At 42.6% G+C, this 24,948-nt stretch overlaps 1 protein-coding gene across 1 annotated transcript in view; it reads left to right on the top strand.

The window, feature by feature from the left end:
* LOC137640023 (VWFA and cache domain-containing protein 1) overlaps positions 1-24,948 on the top strand; it is a 447,337-nt gene that overhangs the window by 24,649 nt on the left and 397,740 nt on the right. The window contains 1 exon segment of the mRNA XM_068372387.1: positions 1,629-1,985. Within this exon segment, the coding sequence (XP_068228488.1) occupies positions 1,699-1,985 (287 nt within the window). The 5' untranslated portion in view covers positions 1,629-1,698.

Raw genomic sequence — 24,948 nt, 5'->3', positions numbered from 1 at the left:
TGGAAGAGGAATGCCAATGCGTAGATGTATGATGGGATATAGTACAGTAAATACTGACCAATAGGAGAGCAGGATTGTATGGCGGTAACTACCATCTGAGATAACCAATGGGAGCGCGGGAGGATGGTGGTGAGTTTATGGGCTGGTGATGCGCGAAATTTAAAAAGGCTTAGAGACGGTCGGGTTCTCGTACCGTATCTCATTTTGTAGCACAAAACATTTTTCGCAATGTAAGTCGGAAAGTTCTTCGCATATCGTTTCGCCACGTATTGTAAGCAGAAGCTTTCGTATTGAGAGGTATCACTGTAATCAACAAGACCAGAACATCCATCAATCTCTCAATGACTCTCATAGATCTGCTATGGCATCATGCAGAATGGTTCCCGGATCTTCTGCAGCTCCTAACAGAGTTGCCAAGAGAACTCCCTCTATGATACGATCTACTCAAACAGCCACATGCGAACAGCTTCCACAAAGTTGCGAAACGGATAGCTGGACACCTACAACGATCATCGGCGTCAGTCTACCAGAGTAAGTGGACTGTTTTCTGTGGTTGGTGTCATGGAAGGGGTATCTCTCCCCTTGATGCCACTTTTCGAGCAATAGCGGAGTTTCTTGTCCACCTACGGGAGTAAAAGGTTACCGCTCAACCTCGAGTTTCACTTTTGAGCTGAAAGGAGTAGATATATCCTCTTCGCTGGAACTTTCTCTCCTCATACAAAGTTATGAACTTACCCGTTCCCAGTCGGAAGTGAGACCTCCGTGGAACCTTGTTCAGGTCACTCAGTCTCTGAAGGGTCCCCCTTACGAACCATTACTCTAGGCAACAGATTGTCACCTTACTCTGAAGACGGTGTTCTTACTCGCTTTGGCTTCGGCCGAAAGAGTTAGTGAACTTTATGGTCTCTCGTATGACATCGCCCATTCAAGGGGATGGAGAGATGTAATCCTCAGCTTTGTCCCTGAGTTTATTGCAGACTCAAAATCTGGAAGTAGCGGTTCCTAGATTCGATTCCTTCTGGATCAAGTCTCCGTTCTGTAACCGATGACCAAGAACAACTGTTACTATGCCCAGTAAGGAATTTGAGGTACAGTATTACATCAAAAGGACATCTGCATCTCAACTCCGTATGTCAGCACTTTTCGTCAGCATGGGGAAGGTCAAAAGAAGAATTAAGAAGAACACTGTCTCTGTAGGTTCATTGATCTGGCACTGAATCCTGATCCTCCTCTAACACGTTGACCCAGAAATCATGACGTCGGGGGCATTGCAATGTTTTTGGCGTTCAAACAAAACTACTCTGTGGCGCAGGTACAAGCGGGCTAGTGGAAGTGTCAGACGACCTTCACTGCCCACTACCTGCAAGACGTAACCCACAGGAACATGGAAACTTTTTCTGTTTTTCCTGTTGGTATTTGAATTTTTAACAGACATTCTAACTTTGTTGAAGTTATACAGTACAGTACTCCTATTAAAGGACTTGGGTTTGTATAGTTAGGAAAAAAGAAATTACTTTAAAGATTTATTATATTTGTTTGCTGTATTGAGACCTTTAGTAGATTAGAAACCTTGTCTTGCTATGATTTTTGTAGAAAGGTGTTTCAATATGTTTTTGTTTCTTTTTCAGTAGAATATTTAAACTGATTTTAGACCAGTCCCAAAAACCTGGCATCAATAAGGATGAAAGTTGATTGGTGATGATGGCAAGGGGCCCTGCCCATTCTGTCAGGAGAGGGCGGTCGAGAGCTGCCCTTCTCACTACACTTCTACCACTAGCCGTTTCGCTTCTCCTGTGGTCCTCGCACTCAGTGGCACAGGAGAGCAAAAACACAAGCATTTATAACAATTCCCTTAAAAATGGTGACATGGGATTTACTGATGACAGCGGTGGGAGCATCCGGGAAAGTAAGCCAGTGCTTTATGTCAATAATCCCCAACTTCTTCGCGAGATGCAACAACAGAGCTTCCTTAGGCACAATTTTAGGTAAGGTTATAATGTTGAAATAAAATTTGCTAGTTGACATTGATTTTTGTTCTATTCATATTAAAGTACTGTACCATTTTGTTCCTACATGAATACAAACAAGAGTCCATTAATAGAAGTATGGCTTCAGCGAAGCTAGACAGCCGCTAAAGTTTTAACCCTGGATAGGTACGCTACTCGGACACCCCTTTAAGGGTATACTCGGTCGCGCGCGACCCCGAGTCCAAAAAAATTCAGGAAAAATTTAGTTATGCATCAATCTGTATTGTTTGACTTTCTAAAAATACTTCAAAGAATGCTAAAAACTACTGAAAATATAAATGATACCCATCTACAAAACTATTTATTGGAAATATATTAAAAATTTAAGTATACAAAAAAAAGACGACGTAAATATTCACAAAAAATAGAAATATACATATACACATAAATCCCTTTAGGGACACCTTCTTAGATGGCAAAGCAACAGCGTGTAATTGCTGGAAATGAGTTGGACCCATAGAAGTCAAGATCTGAAATGAAAAAAAAAAAGGTAATTTTTTTTTGGCCAAGAAATTAGTCCAAGTTTCACTAATTTTTTTTGGTACCTAAATGAAATAGGAAGAGGCTAATTTCTTTATAGAATAAACTCATATTATCCTAGAACAGAAATACATAATAAAATGTGCACTAAGATGTAATTTACTGTTATATCAGGGGCGAAATCTAAAGGTAATTTTTTGACGGCCTAGTTTCACAATGTAAATTTCTTATGAAAATCATTGTATCTCCTATAAAATATGATTTTTCAATATTAATCTTACCCGATAATCATGTAGCTGTCAACTCTGTTGCCGACAGAAATCTACGGTCGGGATACGCCAGCGATCGCTATACAGGTGGGGGTGAACACCACAGCGCCATCTGTGGTCAGGTACTCCAGTACTTCTTGTCAACACCACCTCAATTTTTCCTCTGTCGTGCCTCCGGCTAGACCTACATGGATACGCTGTTGATTCTGGAGTTATTGCTCACGATTTGGTGATGTATTTGCTCTAGAGTTTAGCCTTCGCTATTCAGGAAGCTTTATCATTAGCTTAGCAAGTTTTTGGAATTAATTTGATTTAATTTTTGATTTAATTTTGGTGACGAAGAGAGTATGAACTCTCTTTCACTTTTAATGGCCGACCCTTCCCTTAGACGGAAGTGTTGGTGTCGAAGAGAGTATAGACTCTCTTTCTTAATTTTGCTTAACAAAAGTTATAGATTTATTTTATATCTCTCCGCCTTTTATAGGCCTCTTCGATTAACTTCCTTTTATTATAAACTTATTAAAATTAATTTTTATATTTGTTTATATTCGACCTTTCCTAATAGTAGGCGGTCTTTTCTTGGAACCGAAGTTAATTAACATTGAGCCCGTCATTTCGTTTTTACCTGTTAACATATTATGCTATTTTAATGTTTTTGAAAGAATTTCTTTGATAGTCTCGTACTGTTTTCAAAGTTGAACTAACGTTTTGTTTTGTCTCTGCAGTTGTTGACGTTCAGAACGTTCAACTTGCGCTCTATCGTTACGATAGAGAGAGAGTATTCACGGTGTCACGTTGCAGTAAGAGTAGAACGATTCTATCGTTTTGTTCATTCTTTCTTAGCTTAAATGGTTTTAATTCTAATAAAGGAACTTTTTATTTGGGAAATCTTTCAGTTTTTTTCCTTTAACAATAATATGTTTTAACGATATATATAATTGGGCTCATCTCTCAGGTTCTAAGTCAAGAGAGAGAGAGAGAGAGAGATAGAGACGGAGGGAGAGAGAGGAGGATAAACGTTTCGTTCAAGCGGGTAACGTTGTTATCGTTTTTGCTCTTCTCCCTAGTCTCTTTAGGGGAAGAAGGTAAACGTTTCTAGAGTTTTATTCTTGTTCTCAGGCTTTATGCAGTGAGAGATTTTAAACGTAGTTTATTTGATCTAGTGTTTAGTCTCTTTTCCAGCCACTGGATTATTTATCTTTCATTATGTTTTTCTGTTACATTGTAATACTGTTTTCGCAATTACTAACTTTTAATGAAGGATAGAATTGCGTGTTTCAGGTACAAACCACTTAAAGTTTCGAGTTCAGTGAAATAAGTGCAAACAGAAAATCAAAAGTGATAAAGTGATAAGCGCAAAGTGTTACAGTGTTGCGTTCGAGGGTTCGTCTGTTCGTGCCAGTTGTTCGCCTAGTCTGGGACCTCTTACAAGCTCCCAAGCAGGGGAGAAGTAACGTCGAAGGACTTATGGGTTCATCAGGCCTTGATCTACGAACAGACGTTTCCCTCCGTGGTTTCGGGTGTAACCAACTCACGTAGCCGACGTGATCACCCCACCCACACAAAGACGAGAGAGCCCTTTTATTCCTCGTCTGCGGAAGAGGTTTCTCGCAGAAACCATTGACCAAATCTTGCAGCTTTTAAGTGCAAGTCGGTCCCTTCCGCGCAAGTCCAACTCCTAGGTGGTGCCATTAGCACTGGGTCAGTTCGGACTTGCTGCAGTACGACAACTGCACACCTCCCAGAGAGGCAAGGTGGTATCGCAACAGGCAGTAACTCCGTCTGTTGCCGCACCAGCTGTTTTAGACCCTCAGTCTCAACGGACAGTAGCTCCGTTTGTTGTTGTCTTTCTTAAACTCTAGTGGTCTATGCTGCAGACAATGCAGTCTCAGCTTGCGGTGTTGATGCAGGAGTTTCAGGCAGAGAAGGTTAGCACACCTCCTCCTGCGAGCGCTCCTCCACCTCTGTGCAGTCCACCCTGCCAGACGTATGATGTTGAGGCTCCTCCTGCCTCCATGCGTGAGCTGCCGCATTGGGAGTTGCCAGGTACCAGCGCTATGCAGCAACCTCCACTTTCCTTGAGGCAGGAGCCTCATGCTATGCGGCAACCGCCTCAACTCTTGAGGCAAGAGCCTCAACTCTTGAGGCAAGAACCTCACCTCTTGAGGCAAGAGCCTCAACTCTTGAGGCAAGAGCCTCAACTCTTGAGGCAAGAGCCTCAACTCTTGAGGCAAGAGCCTCAACTCTTGAGGCAAGAACCTCAACTCTTGAGGCAAGAGCCTCAACTCTTGAGGCAAGAACCTCAACTCTTGAGGCAAGAACCTCAACTCTTGAGGCAAGAACCTCAACTCTTGAGGCAAGAGCCTCAACTCTTGAGGCAAGAACCTCAACTCTTGAGGCAAGAGCCTCAACTCTTGAGGCAAGAACCTCAACTCTTGAGGCAAGAACCTCAACTCTTGAGGCAAGAGCCTCAACTCTTGAGGCAAGAACCTCAACTCTTGAGGCAAGAACCTCAACTCTTGAGGCAAGAGCCTCAACTCTTGAGGCAAGAGCCTCTCTCTGCGCAGCCACCTCCTCAACCCTTGAGGCAGACGCAACTCTTGAGGCAGGAACCTCATGCTATGAGGCAGCCGCCTCAACGCATGCAGCAACCGCATTCTTCACAGCATGAGCCTCTCTCTGCGCAGCTACCTCCTCAACCCTTGAGGCAGACGCAACTCTTGAGGCAGGAACCTCACAGGAGCCTCATGCTATGCGGCATCCTCCTCAAACCATGAGGCAGGAGCCTCATGCTATGCGGCATCCTCCTCAACCCATGAGGCAGGAGCATCATGCTATGCGGCAACCTCCTCTACCCATGAGGCAGCCTCATGCTATGCGGCATCCTCCTCAACCCATGAGGCAGGAGCCTCATGCTATGCGGCATCCTCCTCAACCCATGAGGCAGGAGTCTCATGCTATGAGGAGCCTCATGCTATGCGGCATCCTCCTCAAACCATGAGGCAGGAGCCTCATGCTATGCGGCAACCGCCTCAACCCATGAGGCAGGAGCCTCATACTATGCGGCATCCTCCTCAACGCATGCGGCATGAGCCTCATCCCTTGCAGCATGAGCCTCATCCCATGCAGCATGAGCCTCATACCATGCAGCATGAGCCTCATCCCATGCAGCATGAGCCTCATCCCATGCAGCATAAGCCGCACGCCATGCAACATGCTCTGCTTACCTTACAGCATGCTCTACATACAGCATGCTCTGCATACAGCATGCTCTGCATACCTTACCGCATGCTCCTCAGTCACACATCTTTGGTTGTTGCCAACTCACTAGACTGTCAAGCAGTTTCATAACGTTGCCTTCTAGTCTGCTGCTTTTGCACCAGTGAAACCCTCACTGAGAGAACTTGGCTTTTCTCGGATATGGTTCCTGTAGATGAGAAAGTGCTATTCTCCCTCCTCCTGATATTCCCTTGAGGACTCTGTCATTTGGAGAGGAGCCTTTAGCTGCTTAGCCTCCTATGGACTTTTATTTAAGCATAACATGCTTCCAGGGAGGGTAATGGTTCCACTTCAGTCGCTAACCCCGTCTGTTACCACACCTGCTCCCATAGACCTTGAGCTTTGTTGCAAGACATGCAGTCCAAGCTTAGTCCTTGTTAGAGGATTTTTTGTTTACGGAGTCAGTGTGTCACTGGGAAGACGTTCAACAACCAGCAGAAGTGACTTGTTGTGACGCAGTGCGGCAACCTCAGCAACCCGATAAGGAGTTGTCTGTACGACCCAGACAGTCTAGACAGCTTCGGGTTGTCGCTGTACTTCCTCGCTTCCCCATGGTTGACAGTTCACAGACTGTGCAGCAGTACCATGATCTTGTTTCCGGCTCCGTCAGACGACTAGCTTTTAAGAGCTCCCACAAGTCGTCGCTGTCTGGAGATTCTCAGATGGACTATGGATCTGACCAAGGAACTGGGCCTCCTGGTCAATTTTGAGGAGTCCCAGCTCGTCCCATCCCAGACCATTGTCTACCTGGGTATGGATCTTCAGAGTCGAGCTTTTCGGGCTTTTCCGTCGGCCCCAAGGATCTACTAAGCCCTAGATTGCATCCAGAGCATGCTGAGAAGGAACCGATGCTCAGTCAGGTAGTGGATGAGTCTAACAGGGACACTTTCATCGCTGGCCCTGTTCATCGAGTTAGGGAGACGCCACCTCCGCCCCCTTCAGTATCATCTAGCGGCTCACTGGATAAAGGACATGACGCTAGAGACGATCTCAGTTCCTGTTTCCGAAGAGAGGAGGTCTACTCTCACGTGGTGAAAGAACAGCTTTCTTCTCAAGGAAGTCTACCTTTGGCTGTTCAGAAACCCGACCGCCGTCTCTTCTCTGACGCATCAGACACGGGCTGGGGTGCGACTTTGGACGGACAGGAATGCTCGGGAACATAGAATCAGGAGCTAAGGACACTTCACATCTATTGCAAGGAGCTGTTGGCGGTTCATCTGGCCTTGATAAACTTCAAGTCCCTCCAGCTTAACAAGGTGGTGGAGGTGGACTCTGACAACACCACAGCCTTGGCTTACATCTCCAAGCAGGGAGGGACTCATTCCTGGAAGTTGTTCTAGATCGCAAGGGACCTCCTCATCTGGTTAAAAGATCAAAAGCTCACGCTGGTAACGAGGTTCATTCAGGGCGATATGAATGTCATGGCAGATCGCCTTAGCCGGAAGGGTCAGGTCATCCCCACAGAGTGGACCCTTCACAAGAATGTTTGCAGCAGACTTTGGGCCCTGTGGGGTCAGCCAACCATAGATCTGTTCGCTACCTCGATAACCTAGAGGCTCCCGTTGTATTGTTCTCCGATTCCAGACCCAGCAGCAGTTCACGTGGATGCTTTTCTGCTGGATTGGTCCCATCTCGACCTGTATGCATTCCCGCCGTTCAAGATTGTCAACAGGGTACTTCAGAAGTTCGCCTCTCGCAAAGGGACACGGCTGACGTTGGTTGGCTCCGCTCTGGCCCGCGAGAGAATGGTTCATAGAGGTACTGCAATGGCTGGTCGACATTCCCAGGACTCTTCCTCTAGGAGTGGACCTTCTACGTCTACCTCACGTAAAGAAGGTACATCCAAACCTCCACGCTCTTCGTCTGACTGCCTTCAGACTTTCGAAAGACTCTCAAGAGCTAGGGGCTTTTCGAAGGAGGCAGCCAGAGCGATTGCCAGAGCAAGGAGGACATCCACTCTCAGAGTCTATCAGTCTAAAGGGGAAGTCTTCCGAAGCTGGTACAAGGCCAATGCAGTTTCCTCATCCAGTACCACTGTAACCCAGATTGCTGACTTCCTGTTACATCTAAGGAACGTAAGATCCCTTTCAGCTCCTACGATTAAGGGTTACAGAAGTATGTTGGCAGCGGTTTTCCGCCACAGAGGCTTGGATCTTTCCACCAACAAAGATCTACAGGACCTCCTTAGGTCTTTTGAGACCTCAAAGGAACGTCGGTTGTCCACTCCAGGCTGGAATCTAGACCTGGTCCTAAGGTTCCTTATGTCATCAAGATTTGAACCTCTCCAATCAGCCTCTTTTAAGGACCTCACATTAAAAACTCTTTTCCTCGTGTGCTTGACAACAGCTAAAAGAGTAAGTGAGATCCACGCCTTCAGCAGGAACATAGTTTTCACATCTGAAACGGCTACATGTTCCTTGCAGCTCGGTTTTTTGCTAAAACGAGCTTCCTTCACGTCCTTGGCCTAAGTCGTTCGAGATCCCAAGCCTGTCCAACTTGGTGGGGGACGAACTGGAGAGAGTACTTTGCCCAGTTAGAGCTCTTAGGTACTATCTAAAAAGGTCATAACCTTTACGAGGACAATCAGAAGCCTTATGGTGTGCTATCAAGAAGCCTTCTCTTCCAAGGTCTAAGAACTCAGTTTCTTACCTATTCAGGCTCCTGATTAGGGAAGCACATTCTCATCTGAAGGAAGAAGACCTTGCTTTGCTGAAGGTAAGGACACATGAAGTGAGAGCTGTGGCTACTTCAGTGGCCCTCAAACAGAACCGTTCTCTGCAGAGTGTTATGGATGCAACCTATTGGAGAAGCAAGTCAGTGTTCGCATCATTCTATCTCAAAGATGTCCAGTCTCTTTACGAGAACTGCTACACCCTGGGACCATTCGTAGCAACGAATGCAGTAGTAGGCGGGGGCTCAGCCACTACATTCCCATAATCCCATAACCTTTTTAACCTTTATCTTGAATACTTTTTATGGGTTGTACGGTCGGCTAAGAAGCCTTCCACATCCTTGTTGATTTGGCGGGTGGTCAATTCTTTCTTGAGAAGCGCCGAGGTTAAAGGTTGTGATGAGGTCCTTTAGTATGGGTTGCAGCCCTTTATACTTCAGCACCTAAGAGTCGTTCAGCATCCTAAGAGGACCGCTACGCTCAGTAAGGAAGACGTACTTAATAAAGGCAGAGTAATGGTTCAAGTCGTCTTCCTTACCAGGTACTTATTTATTTTATGTTATTTTTGAATAACTAATAAAATAAAATACGGGATACTTAGCTTCTTTGTTAACATGTATGCTGGTCTCCACCCACCACCCTGGGTGTGAATCAGCTACATGATTATCGGGTAAGATTAATATTGAAAAATTTTATTTTCATTAGTAAAATAAATTTTTGAATATACTTACCCGATAATCATGATTTAATTGACCCACCCTTCCTCCCCATAGAGAACCAGTGGACCGAGGAAAAAATTGAGGTGGTGTTGACAAGAAGTACTGGAGTACCTGACCACAGATGGCGCTGTGGTGTTCACCCCCACCTGTATAGCGATCGCTGGCGTATCCCGACCGTAGATTTCTGTCGGCAACAGAGTTGACAGCTACATGATTATCGGGTAAGTATATTCAAAAATTTATTTTACTAATGAAAATAACATATTTATGCATTAAAATATACCAAAAATATCACGAATTCTATACAGAACAAGAATATACAGGATAGAGATATGCCAACTTACCTTTCGGGTATGTCAACAAAATGGCCGCAGACCGCAACAACTCTTACAGCCCAATCTACCACTTGAAATGAAGAATGGTTATGTAAATTTCAAGGTGTTATTTATTTATCTAATTATTAGTGGATTAGAATAAAACTGATATGATGGCTTTCTGGATGTTGGACAATTATTTTTATCATATAAAATTTAAATTCTTTGAAATAAATTTTAGATAAAAAATGGGTGATATCTATTTTGTAAAGATTAAAATTTCCGTATTTATACAAACAAGTAGTAAAAAAAGAAAGTTTCATGATTTAACCTAGCTATAACTATCAGGTACAGTTCAGATACAAGACAGTTTGAAGCTATAGACAAACAGGCTTCCTGCTCCTCAAACAAGTGGTGTTTGTCATGTGGTCAGTCTTAGTTGGGCAGCTATGACAGTGAGTCCTTTCAGGAAGCTTGATGTGACCAACACAAAATTGATACCATACTTACAGCAAGAGAAAATAGAATTAGTAACTAATAAAAGTAAAAGGATATCAAATAGCAAATCGGTAGCCAATCAAAGTAAAATGAAATCAAAATAAGAAACTGCTGACCAATAAAAAGTAAAATAATATCAAATTATTATATATACATAAACTATGATCTATAATAATAATGATGATGATGATAATAATAATAATAATAATAATAATAATAAAACACTATATAAATCAATTTCAAGTACCTAATACACATAAGAAAAATATTGACAAATACGAAGGAGAAATTATCAGAGAAATAAATATCAAACACATGAGGTTGCAAGCTCCATATTATCATCAACATCTCTTTTTAACTCCATTAGAAGTGTGTTGATGACATCCATGCCAAGGGAATACTGCCTGCTGGCCATTATTGAAGATAAATTCAAAATAAATAGAAAAAAATCAGAAATTTGCAAAAAATAAAAAAAATTAAGAAATTAGCATTTGAGGGAAAATGGACCTCATGGCAATATATGGCATCTAAGCCAAAACCAATGTCATGCAAGTGGTAGACACACCATCCACCCACTCTTTCCAACTATAAAGAACCAAACAAGTATCAATACTGTTCGACAATTTATAATTATGTAATAACTTTGCTGTTTGATCACTTACCCCTATAAAGGTATTTCAGGGTCGAGGTCGACCCCTGGGGGGGGGGGTAAAAAAACGAGGAAGGAGGGAAGTTAGACGAAAATCAGTCCTAAAGCAGACAATGGCATGTAGACTAGTCACCCCTTGCAGGTCGATCACTTCCATATTCGAGATAGCTGATGATTTATGGGGAAAAAACAGGTTTTGAACATGCTGTGGGGGTCGCGTACGACCCAGCATACCTGTCCAGGGTTGATGAGTTCGTTATAGCCACTGGCAGGTGACGGGTAAGCCCTCCCACCTGTCGGTTACTTAGATGCTCATTTTGTATATTGCACGCAAGCTGTACGCACATATTGTACTCTTACTTCCTTCTTAATCTTGGCATTATTAATCTTTTGTCTTTTCTTTTTGCAGTGAAATGGATAAGTATGCTGGTACAGTATGAGACTATACAAATAAACATGGGAATAAATGTGGCAGGGTTTTGTCGAAGTCTGACGTTGATCCTCATTATGGCAAGAAGAAAAATTTGCGCTCCTCCTCCTTTTCTAGTTCTTACTCCTTTGCTGCCTCATCTTCATTACACACTTTCTAACCTGCTACTTCTAAGAAGATATCATTGAAGAACTCCAGGAAGAATGAGGGATAGAGATTAACGAGAGATTCTACCAATCTCTCCACGCCTACTTGGGAGAAAGACGGTGCAGTTCTGAGAACCAACCTAGAAGTGGAAGGTGTTTAGGCATACTGTAAAGTACAGAAGTTTATGCTTTTGATTTACCAATCCCCGGTCTTATTCCGTATTCAACTCGTGCAGTGTCTGTTGGGATGAAGGGCTCAGTCTTTCTTCCCTCCTTCACTGGAATATTTAACCGATTTCTCTTCTCTTTGGCGAGAGAGACGTTGTAGTACTGAGAACCAACCAAAGCAGGAAAAGTGTCTTGGTATATGGTACAGGACTTTATGCTCCTGCTATCTGCGCTCCGCTCGCTCTTGTACCGGAAAGAGCATGTTCACATTCAGTCATAATAAAGGGTTCTCCCCTCTATGGAACCAACACTGGCCTCCTTGGTTTTTCGAGTGACAAGACATTCCTTCATGCAGAATGGAAATATGATCCTCGCTATACTCAGGATTAGTCATTGCGTGATCGGTGTCATAATTAGTCACAGCTTGATCATTCCTCTCTTGACTCTCTGGTCACTCTAGATGCTCCCAAGTGCTTGTGAGGTAGGTCAGCTGTTCTTCCCCCTGTGTGGTTTGTTTGCATGCTAAAAATTTTCTATGCTCACTCACGACCAGGAACAAGAACAGCTGACAACATAGAACTGGTCTCAGTGTTTTTGTAAGTGCCTATATTTTCTATTGTGATCGGTGAGGTCTTTCACCACCTCGTGACTGATATGTACATGAAGTACCTGCGCTCTGCCATATACAGTACTGCACCCATCAACACATATCACGGACTAAATTATGCTCTACTGTACTTTGTTACTCTCATGGGGTGTGAGTGGCTAAGGCTGTTTCATATCTGAAGGGGAAGTAGTTTGGTGATTGGGTGCCTCTTCAATTTTTAAAAAAAGTTTTTATGCAAGTGCCTGAGTGTGGTCGGAAGAGCCAGACAAAAAATTTAAGACTTGAAATCTTAAGATTTTCTTATTTTTAGTTCACTCCTAGTTTTATTCTCGGTCAAGAAAGTGTTTGTTCTTTGAAGAAAGAACTGTAGTCCTATGTGATTGTTTGGAGGATAAGTCTTAAGTTTCCACACACTAATGGTGCTCAATTCTAGTCCAGTGCCAACAGAGGTGGAGAATCCAAAGACTAATTGTTCATTTGTCAACACTTTTGCTCTCCTTCTTGAGTACAATGACTGTGGAGAGGCTACCATGGCTCCTTGCAAGAATAGGTTTGACAGTTATTGATTGGCATTTTGATGCCCTTCAAGAATCAAAGACCATTGAGTTGTTATAGTCGATATGGTCAGAGCTTGCTCGTGTGGCCTTGGACATAGAATTCACTTAGGTCTAGCTGGTCAAGAAAGATCCTGTATCCCGTACTTTCTCAAGATAAGAGATTCTGTGTGCCCGATGGTGTGAACCTATCTCTTCCCATTGATTCTGCAATGTCTGCAATGATGGTAGGTATGCTTGTGTAAAGATTCAAGAGTGAGGACACAATCTTCTCAGTTGTTGAGTCTCAAGGTGACTTCCTGGATCAACCATTGGTCAAGTGCAATTGCCTACTTCACCAGTACTCAGGATTTAGCAAATTCCAAGAAGTTGGCAAAATACAGAAAGTTTGTTCTGTCTCTGTCTTGTGCAAAGGTGGTGACCCTCATGGCACAGCATTCAGTGAACCAATGGGCCAACTGAGTCCTGACAAGGAGAGTGGTTGTCTCCCAATTCTCCAGAAAGTTGGACAAGAGGCAACATTGCCATTTAGGAACACCCCGGTTCTAAAGGCTACATCTCTTTCCATAGAGGAAAGTAAAAGTAATGATGGAGAAGTGGAGGAAGGCTAACCATGACTCCCTCATCTTCGTTCAGTTACCTTTAGGGCCCCAGGCTTTTAGAAGGTGTTTGTGGCTAGACCTTTGGTCTCTGCCACAATTTCAGGCTCAGCTTTGAATAAAGTCTGGCTACCTCCAAGGCCCGATGAGGATTCCCAACGGCTTCTTCCTCTAAGAAAGCTGCTTATAATTTTCCACCCTTTTGTGCCTAACCTGTGAGTTCAGGATGGGTGGTAGTAGTAAGTAGTAAGGAAAGGCTGAAGTTGGCATACTTCTCCTCCAGCTCTTTCGAGTGAGTTCAGTACAGTGAGTTCAGGATGGGTGGTAGAAGTAAGTAGTAAGGAAAGGCTGAAGTTGGCAGACTTTGGGCTGAGTGGCAGCAACATGAAGAAGAACAGTACTTCTGGACGAATACCTCCTCCCCTATGTAGATCTTCTTTCTTCTTCACTTGCATTGTGATGGCATTCCAGATTTTCCTCCATAATCACCGAAAGCTTTGGCCTTAGCGGCAGAGGTGAAAGCAATGGAGATGAAGAATACAATCAAATGTGTTTGAGATGGTTTTTTTGGTTTCTACAGTAGATAGTAGGTTGGCCATGGCACCAGCCACCTGTTGAGATACTACCACTAGAGAGTTATGGGGTCCTTTGACGGGCCAGACAGTACTGCATTGCATCCTGCTCTCTGGTTACAGTTCATTTTGTCTTTGCCTACACATACACCGAATAGTCTGGCTTATTCTTTCCACATTCTCCTGTCTTTATACACCTTACAACACTTTGATTACCATACAATTCTTCTTTGCCCAAGTGGTTAACTACTGCACTATAGTTGTTCAGTAGCTACTTTATTCATGGTAAGGGTAGAGCAGACTCTTTAGCTATGATAAGTAGCTCTTCTAGAAGGACACTCCAAAATCAAACCATTGTTCTTTAGTCTTAGGTAGTGCCATGGTCTTCCACTGTCTTGGATTAGAGTTTTCTTGTTTGAGAGTACACTCAGGCATGCTGTTCTATCTTATTTCTCTTCCTCTTTTTTTTAAGTTTTTGTAGTTTATATATGAAAGATCTAATTTTAAATATTTAACTTAGCCGGTGAATATATAATAGCTGCAACTCTGTTGCTCGACAGACAAAAAACAGTAAAAACTCGCCAGCGATCGCTATACAGGTTGCGGGTGTGCCCACCAGCGCCAACTGTCGGCCAGATACCACTCTCTCGATGTAAACAAAGACTCAATTTCTTCTCTGTCGACGTGTCGACAAGACGTACTTTTACTCGCTGTAGAACCTGGAGTTTTCTCAACATATTTGGTGAAGTACTTCATTTTGGTTTGAGCTTTCGCAGTGCAGGTGTTTTATCTTCATCTTAAATCTTGAACTCGTTTTGGATAGATTTAATTTTTGGTGACAAAGAGAGTATGGACTTTCTTTGACTTTTAAATGGCCGACCCTTCCCTTAGACGGAAGTGTGTTTAGGCTTTTAGTAATTATCTTATCACGTTATAAATTAATTATAGATTTTCCTCTATATATTTTATATCTCACCGCCTTTATTAGGCCTCTTCGATTAACTTTCCTTTTATAATAAACAAAAAAAACAAAAAAAAAAAAAAAATAAATTTTAATGTTTTGTTTATATGCGACCTTTCCTGAGAGTAGGCGGTCCTAACTTGGAAACCGAAGTTAAACAACGTTGAGCCCTTTCAATCGTAAATAGCTTTTAAAGAGCTAATGATTTAAAACTTTTTAAATGAATATTTTTAATAAATATTTTATGAAAGATTTTCTTTGAATAGTCTTCGTACTGTTTTCAAAGATGAACTAACGTTTAGTTTATTTATGCTACGCAGTTTGCGCTCTATCGTTACGATAGAGAGAGAGAGTATCACGGTTTCACTTTGCAGAAAGAGTAAATCGATTCTGACGTTTTGTTCATTCTTCTTTCAAAGCTTAAATGTTTTAAATTCTATTTTAAAGGAACTTTTTAATTGAAAAACCTTTCAGTTTTTTCCTTTGGTCAAATAACATGTTTTTTTGACGAAACGTAATTGGGCTCTTCTCTTAGGTGCGAAATCAAGAGAGAGAGAGAGAGAGAGATAGAGACGGAGGGAGAGAGAGGAGAGAAAACGTTCCGTTCAAGCGGGTAACGTTGTTCTCGAGTTACTCTCGTCCCTAGTCTCTGTACGGGGAGAAAGGATAAAACGTTTTTAGTTTTATTCTCGTCCCCAGGCAATGTACGGTGAGAGATTGAAAACGTAGTTTTGAATGAACTAGTGTTTATTCTCTTCCCCAACCACTGAATTTTTTATCTTAAAAGATTTTTACTGTTTTTTTTGCTGGTATTAATGTGCTTGCATTATACATTTCGCATTTACTACCTTTTGATGAGGGTAGAATTGCGTGCTTCAGGTAGAAATCAGTAAAAGTTTCGATTTCAGTGAAATAAGTGCAAAACAGAAAATCGTAGTGATAAAGTGATATTGCGCAAAGTGTTACAGTGTTGCGTCCGAGGGTTCGTCTGTTCGTGCCTGTCGTTCACCTAGTCCGGGACCTCTTGCAAGCTCCCAAGCCCAGGGGAGAAGTAATGTCATACGACTTATGGGTTCGAGAGGCCTTGATCAGCGAACAGACGTTTCCCTCTATGGTATCGGGTGTATCTTACCAAGATCTCCCCTACCATAAGGCGAGAGAGACAATTTTCTCCTCGTCATCCGAAGGCTTTTCGCATAAGAAACCTGAAACAAGGTTTCGAGGCCCCTTAAGCGAAAGTCAGTCCTTTCAGGACAGGTCCAGCGTCCTGGTTGCAGCCATTAGGACAGCTCTGACCCTATGCAGTCATCGGATAACTGCTCGCCGCCTAACAAAAGCGTAACACAGACTCCGAGAGTCTTTTTGTTGGCAAAGTGTTGCGGTCACAGACGTTACCCTCGTCTCTTACCGCAACCATTTCCGTTGATCCTAAATGGGTTGTACGGCAAGACATGCAGAATAAGCTTGCCTCCCTTATGGAAGACTATTCTGCCGATTAGTCCGTTGAGCCTAGCCGTTTATCTCATCGAGATCCTGGCTTTCAGCCAACCTAACGTTCCTTTGTGCGTCCTGTTGACGTTGGCGTAGCTAAGTCACGTCAGTCAGGTTGTTTAGAACCACACTCGATGCGGTCTCGTGTGGATTTTCAGCCACATTTGGACGTTAGGCCACTTGCTGATGCTCCTGTTGACGTTCAGGACGTTCGCTAACAATCGGAGTTGACTTGTTTTGACGCTGTGCGTCAACCTCCGCATTCTAGAGTTGTTTTGACTGCTCAGTCTAGGCGGTCAAGGCAGTCTCGAGTGGACGCTGTGCGTCCTCACGCACCTGTTGTTGACAGTTCACAGACTGTCAAGCAGTTACATGACGTTGCGTCCTGGTCTCTCGCACCTGTTGTTGTTGACAGTTCACAGACTGTCAAGCAGTTACATGACGTTGCGTCCTGGTCCGCTACTAATGCACCAGTGCGTGTGGACTCTGCTTGTAAAGCATTGCCACCACAGTAGGTCTCTCCCTTGCTTGAGACTCAGCTATTATCGGACAAGGTTCCTTTTGATGAGGAAGTTGCTGTTCCCCCTCCTACTGATATTCCCTTGAGGACTCTGTCAGACGGAGAGGAGCCTAAAGCTGCTTAGTCCTCTATGGACTTTAAATAAATCATGCTGATTTTTAAGGATCTTTGTCCGGATCTTTTTGTAACTGCTGCTCCTCGTTCACCTAAACGTCAGAGCTTACACTAGGCCTAGCTACTTCGAAGCCGTTGTTTTATAAGCTAGTGCTCTCTCGCTCTCCTAGAGAGCTTTACGTTTGCTAGGCGACTGGTTTATCACCAGTAGGAGTTTGGGGGATACAGCCTTTGCTTTCCCTTCTTTTAAACTGGCTTATAGAGCGAGAGTCTGATATGACACGAGAGAAGTTCTCGGCTTGGGAGTTCCTGCCTCTGCCCAGATAGACTTCTCAAATCTCGTAGACTCTCCCTGGCGCCTGGCCAGGAGACGCTCCAAGATTTTACAGGTCAACTTCACAGCTGTTTTCGAGCCTTTTGCTGTACAATTATGTCATGCATAAACAAGGCTTTCAGGGATGGCTCCAATGATCTGACAGCCACGTTCTCTGCAGGGACAAGTCCCTCAGGGATGGCTCCATGATTTGGCAGCCATGTTCACTGCAGGAGTACGTAAGAGGCAAGTGCGCTCAATGTGTTCATTGTCAAGACAAACTTCACGATGAAGTCTACCAGGCTGTCTTGACAGCATTTATGGAAGGCGACTGGATGGTCTCTCTCGACCTTCAGGAGGCATACTTCCACATTCCTATACACCTGGATTCCCAACCGTTTCTGAGGTTTGTTTACAGGAATGTGGGGTACCAGTTTCGAGCTATCGGAGATCAGAGCCTCCCTGTACTTGGACGACTAGCTTCTCAGAGCCTCTTCCAGTCATCGCTGTCTGAAGGATCTCAATTGGACTCTAGATCTGGCCAAGGAATTGGGACTCCTAGTCAATTTGGAAAAATCACAGCTGGTCCCATCCCAAACTATTCTGTATTTAGGGATGGAGATTCACAGTCAAGTTTTTCGGGCTTTTCCGTCGGCCCCCAGAATAGATCAAGCCCTGCTCTCCATCCAGAAGATGCTGAAGAAAGAACGCTGCTCAGTCAGGCTGTGGATGAGTCTGGTAGGGACGCTGTCATCCCTGGAGCAATTTGTCTCGCTAGGAAGGCTACACCTCCGTCCTCTTCAATTCCATCTGGCTTTTCACTGGAAAAAGGACAAGACGCTAGAGGCGGTCTCGATCCCGATTTCCGAAAAGATAAAGTCTTGTCTGACTTGGTGGAAGGACAATATCAGTCTACGAGAGGGTCTTCCCCTGGCAGTTCAGATACCCAACCACGTTCTCTTCTCGGACGCATCGGACTTGGGCTGGGGCGCGAGGCTGGACGGTCGGGAATGCTCAGGTCTGTGGAACTCGAGTCAGAGGAGCATGCATATCAACAGCAAGGAGCTTTTGGCGGTTCATCTGGCCTTGATAAGCTTCGAGAATCTCCTTCGAGGCAAGGTGGTGGAGGTAAACTCGGACAACACCACGGCCTTGGCGTACATTTACAAACAGGGAGGTACCCACTCACTGACTTTGTACGAGGTCGCAAGGGACCTGCTCATCTGGTCAAAAGATCGAGGCATCTCCCTAGTAACGAGGTTCATCCAGGGCGACTTGAACGTCCTAGCAGATTGTCTCAGTCGGAAAGGTCAAGTAATTCCAATCGAATGGACCCTCCACAAGGATGTGTGCAAGAGACTTTGGGCGACTTGGGGTCAACCCACCATAGATCTCTTTGCAACCTCGCTGACCAAGAGGCTTCCAATCTATTGCTCTCCAGTCCCGGACCCAGCAGCAATACATATAGATGCCTTCCTCCTAGATTGGTCACATCTGGATCTTTACGCATTCCCACCATTCAAGATTGTCAACAAGGTACTGCAGAAGTTCGCCTCTCACGAAGGGACAAGGTTGACGTTAGTTGCTCCCCTCTGGCCCGCGAGAGAATGGTTCACCGAGGTACTTCGATGGTTAGTAGACGTTCCCTGAAGTCTTCCTCTCAGAGTAGACCTTCTACGTCAGCCACACGTAAAGAAGGTACACCAAAGCCTCCACGCTCTTCGTCTGACTGCCTTCAGACTATCGAAAGACTCTCGAGAACTAGAGGCTTTTCGAAGGAGGCAGCCAGTGCGATTGCTAGAGCAAGGAGAGCTTCTACCATTAGAGTCTACCAATCGAAGTGGGAAGTCTTCCGAGACTGGTGCAAGTCAGTTTCTGTATCCTCGACCAGTACCTCTGTAGCCCAAATAGCTGATTTTCTCTTATACCTGAGAAAAGGACGATCCCTTTCAGCTCCCACTATCAAGGGCTACAGAGGCATGTTGGCATCGGTCTTCCGGCATAGAGGCTTAGATCTTTCCAACAATAAAGATCTGCAAGACCTCCTTAAGTCTTTCGAGACCACTAAGGAGCGTCGTTTGGCTACTCCTGGGTGGAATTTAGACGTGGTCCTAAGATTCCTCATGTCAGACAGGTTTGAGCCTTTACAGTCAGCCTCCCTGAAAGATCTCACTCTTAAGACTTTTCCTGGTATGCTTAGCCTCAGCTAAAAGAGTCAGTGAGATTCATGCCTTCAGCAAGAACATCGGATTTTCGTCAGAAAAAGCCACTTGTTCTCTGCAACTTGGTTTTCTAGCCAAAAATGAGCTACCTTCTCGTCCTTGGCCTAAATCTTTCGATATTCCCAGCTTATCGGAGATCGTAGGCAATGAACTAGAAAGAGTCTTATGCCCTGTTAGAGCTCTTAAGTTCTACTTAGCTCGTACTAAACCTTTACGAGGCCAATCTGAAGCGTTATGGTGTTCGGTTAAGAAACCATCCTTGCCTATGTCAAAGAATGCTTTGTCATGTTTTATCAGATTGTTAATACGAGAAGCTCATTCACACTTGAGTGAGGAAGACCGATCTTTGCTTAAGGTTAAGACGCACGAGGTTAGAGCTGTAGCAACTTCCGTGGCCTTTAAGCAAAATAGATCTCTGCAAAGTATCATGGACGCAACCTATTGGAGAAGCAAGTCAGTGTTCGCGTCATGTTACTTAAAAGATGTCCAGTCTCTTTACGAGAACTGCTACACACTGGGACCATTCGTAGCAGCGAGTGCAGTAGTGGGTGAGGGCTCAACCACTACAATTCCCTAATTCCATATCCTTTTAATCTGTCTCTTGAAATGTTTTAAAGTTTTTATGGGTTGTCCGGAAGGCTAAGAAGCCTTTCGCATCCTGGTTGATTTGGCGGGTGGTCAAAGTCATTTCTTGAGAGCGCCCAGATTAGGGGTTTGATGAGGTCCTGTTGTATGGGTTGCAGCCCTTGACACTTCAGCTCCTGGGGGTCTGTCAGCATCCTAAGAGGATCGCGGGGCTCCGTAAGGAAGACGTACTTACAAGGCAGAGTAATCGTCTAAGTCGACTTCCTTACCAGGTACCTATTTATTTTGGTTTTGTTATATTGATAACTGTCAAAATGAAATAAAAAAACTCTTAGCTTATACGATGTAAACATATTTAACTGGTCTCTACCCACCACCCTGGGTGTGAATCAGCTATTATATATTCACCGGCTAAGTTAAATATTTAAAAAGGATATTTTAATTATAAAATAAATTTTTTAATATACTTACCCGGTGAATATATAAATTAAACGACCCTCCCTTCCTCCCCAATAGAGACGCAGTGGGATGAGAAGAAATTGAGTCTTTGTTTACATCGAGAGAGTGGTATCTGGCCGACAGTTGGCGCTGGTGGGCACACCCGCAACCTGTATAGCGATCGCTGGCGAGTTTTTACTGTTTTTTGTCTGTCGAGCAACAGAGTTGCAGCTATTATATATTCACCGGGTAAGTATATTCAAAAATTTATTTTATAATTAAAATATCATTTTTGTGTTGTTACTGTTCTTAAAATATTTTATTTTCAGTGTTTATTACTTCTCTTGTAGTTTGTTTATTTACTTATTTCCTTTCTTCAATAGGCCATTTTTCCTTGTTGGAGCCAATGGGCTTATAGCATCTTGCTTTTCCAACCAGGGTTATAGATTAGCTTGTAATAATGATAATGATTAATAATAAGAATATAGTCAACTCTTCCAGATGTAGAAGTCAACTGAGAACTGAGTTCAGTCATCAACCTTTCAGCAATGAACAAGATTAAACATTTATCAAACTGTTCTGGATGGAAATGGTAAATACTGTGCGGTCTGCCATCAGAGAGGAAGACTTTCTTCCACAGTGTACCTAAGTGATGCATATTTTCAAATACCTGTTCATCAGTCCCACAGAAGTATCTCCGCTTCGTCCTCAAAGGAGTACTGTACCAGTTCTAAACCCTGTGCTTTGAGCTGTAAACTGCTCCCCAAGTGTTCATTCTGGTCTCAGCTTGGGCCGTCTTGGATAGGATACGTATTGAGGTATCTTGACCACTGGCTGATTCTGGCCTCTTCCGAGAGGCAGTTGTTTCAGGATCTGGTTGTTGTGATTGGAGGATCGTGATAAATTGGTTAAGGTCGAGTCACACGCCTAAACAGAGGAAGAAGTATTATTATTATTACTAGCAAAGCTACAGCACCGGATGGAAAAGCAGAAATTAAAAAGCCCAATAGCTCCAACAAGGAAAGTAGCCCAATGAGGAAAGGAAATACTGTACAGTAAACTATTTATAAGAAATTGATGAAAAATATAAAATGTTCTAAGATTGGTGACAACGTTAGAATAGACCAGTCACATGTAAATTATTAAATGAGACTATGTTAACCTGTATAACATTAGAGCATTCACAAAAAGTTTGAACTTCTGAAGTTCCACTGATTCAGCAGTCTGATTGGGAAGATCATTCCACAATCTGGTCATAGTTGGAGTAAAACTTTTAGAATACTGTATAGTACTGTGCCTAATAATGGAAAAGTCATAACTGCTAAAATTAACTGGATACCTAGTACTACGTGCAGGATGTTTGGGAAGATCTGAATGCAATGGATGATCTGAATTATGAAAAATATTATGTAACATGCCTAAAAACTAACTGAACTACTGTACCAGAGATTAATATCCAGATCAGTAATAAGAAATTTAGGAGACCACAAGTTTCTATCCAACAGCCTAAGATGAGAGCAGCAGCTAATAACCAGGCAGGCAAACAAAGCTTGAAACAAAGCAGAATGAATTAATTAAAACATTTCCTAAAGATAGACTGATCACCAAAAGTCTTTCCACGCTTAGCAATACACAAAGCTAGTTTGTAACTGGCTTCAGTTATTATAATTATTATTATTATTATTATTATTATTATTATTTCTTGTTAAGCTACAACCCTAGTTGGAAAAGCAGGATGCTATAAGCCCAGGGGCTCCAACAGGGAAAATAGCCCAGTTAGGAAAGGAAACAAGGAAATCAGAGAAGTAATTAACACTTAAAATACAGTAATATACTTTAGGAACAGTAACAACATTAGAATAAATATTTCATATATAAACAATAAAAAGATTTAACAAAACAAGAAGAGAAACAAGTCAGAACACCGTGCTCGAGTGTACCTTCAAGCAAAAGAACTCTAACCCAAGACAGTGGAGGACCATGGTACAGAGGCTATGGCACCACCAAGACCAGAGAACAGTGGTTTGATTTTGGAGTGTCCTTCTAGAAGAGCTGCTGACCATAGCTACAGTCTCTTCTACCTTACCAAGAGGAAAGTAACCACTGAACAAAACAGTGCAGTAGTTAACCCCTTGAGAGAAGAATTGTTTGGTAATCTCAGTGTTGTCAGGTGTACGAGGACAGAGGAGTATATGTAAAGAATAGGCCAGACTACTGGGTGTACGTGTAGGCAGAGGGAAAATGAACAGTAACCAGAGAGAAGGAGCCAATGTAGCACTGTCTGGCCAGTTTCATTGTTTTTGCTAGCATTCACGTTTTTTAACATACAGTATTACTTTGTTCCTCATAGCAGGTTACTACTTTCTTAATCGCCTCAGCTTTGTCAGCACTATCCTTGAAAGCCTGCTTTTCTTTTGTTTCAAAATGTGGTTTACCACTTGACGTGCAATGCTCGACATTTTTGCAGCTGAGAGCACACAAAGCACGATAATTCTGCGGAATAAATTCAAAGTTATTTGTCCATGATGACAAATGATCGGACATCAATCTTAATTTTTTTTTGCAGTAGCCATGATGACAATTAACTATAAAGAATATTACTTAAGGTAGCTAAAGACTCATTGAAACAACAGGGACCATACTCAGGTAGCTTAATCAAGATCTTAAGGTACTATAAAAGGGACCATACTCAGGTAGCTTAATCAAGATTTCAAGGAATTATAAAAGGGACCCTACTCAGTTAGCTGAATCAAGATCTTAATGATTTATAAAAGGGACCCTACTCAGTTAGCTAAATCAAGATCTTAATGATTTATAAAAGGGACCCTACTCAGTTAGCTGAATCAAGATCTTAATGAATTGTAAAAGGGACCCTACTCAGTTAGCTGAATCAAGATCTTAATGATTTATAAAAGGGACCCTACTCAGTTAGCTGAATCAAGATCTTAATGAATTGTAAAAGGGACCCTACTCAGTTAGCTGAATCAAGATCTTAATGAATTGTAAAAGGGACCCTACTCAGTTAGCTGAATCAAGATCTTAATGATTTATAAAAGGGACCCTACTCAGTTAGCTGAATCAAGATCTTAATGATTTATAAAAGGGACCCTACTCAGTTAGCTGAATCAAGATCTTAATGATTTATAAAAGGGACCCTACTCAGTTAGCTGAATCAAGATCTTAATGATTTATAAAAGGGACCCTACTCAGTTAGCTGAATCAAGATCTTAATGATTTATAAAAGGGACCCTACTCAGTTAGCTGAATCAAGATCTTAATGAATTGTAAAAGGGACCCTACTCAGTTAGCTGAATCAAGATCTTAATGAATTGTAAAAGGGACCCTACTCAGTTAGCTGAATCAAGATCTTAATGATTTATAAAAGGGACCATACTCAGGTAGCTTAATCAAGATTTCAAGGAATTATAAAAGGGACCCTACTCAGTTAGCTGAATCAAGATCTTAATGAATTGTAAAAGGGACCCTACTCAGTTAGCTGAATCAAGATCTTAATGATTTATAAAAGGGACCCTACTCAGTTAGCTGAATCAAGATCTTAATGAATTGTAAAAGGGACCCTACTCAGTTAGCTGAATCAAGATCTTAATGATTTATAAAAGGGACCCTACTCAGTTAGCTGAATCAAGATCTTAATGAATTGTAAAAGGGACCCTACTCAGTTAGCTGAATCAAGATCTTAATGATTTATAAAAGGGACCCTACTCAGTTAGCTGAATCAAGATCTTAATGATTTATAAAAGGGACCCTACTCAGTTAGCTGAATCAAGATCTTAATGATTTATAAAAGGGACCCTACTCAGTTAGCTGAATCAAGATCTTAATGAATTGTAAAAGGGACCCTACTCAGTTAGCTAAATCAAGATCTTAATGATTTATAAAAGGGACCCTACTCAGTTAGCTGAATCAAGATCTTAATGAATTGTAAAAGGGACCCTACTCAGTTAGCTGAATCAAGATCTTAATGAATTGTAAAAGGGACCATACTCAGGTAGCTTAATCAAGATTTCAAGGAATTATAAAAGGGACCCTACTCAGTTAGCTGAATCAAGATCTTAATGATTTATAAAAGGGACCCTACTCAGTTAGCTGAATCAAGATCTTAATGATTTATAAAAGGGACCCTACTCAGTTAGCTAAATCAAGATCTTAATGATTTATAAAAGGGACCCTACTCAGTTAGCTGAATCAAGATCTTAATGAATTGTAAAAGGGACCCTACTCAGTTAGCTGAATCAAGATCTTAATGAATTGTAAAAGGGACCATACTCAGGTAGCTTAATCAAGATTTCAAGGAATTATAA

The sequence above is a fragment of the Palaemon carinicauda genome, chromosome 4 (genome assembly GCF_036898095.1).
Source record: "Palaemon carinicauda isolate YSFRI2023 chromosome 4, ASM3689809v2, whole genome shotgun sequence".
Lineage (NCBI taxonomy): Eukaryota > Metazoa > Arthropoda > Malacostraca > Decapoda > Palaemonidae > Palaemon > Palaemon carinicauda.
Note: the sequence above shows the minus strand (reverse complement) of the source record. Positions and strands in the feature narration are given on the sequence as shown.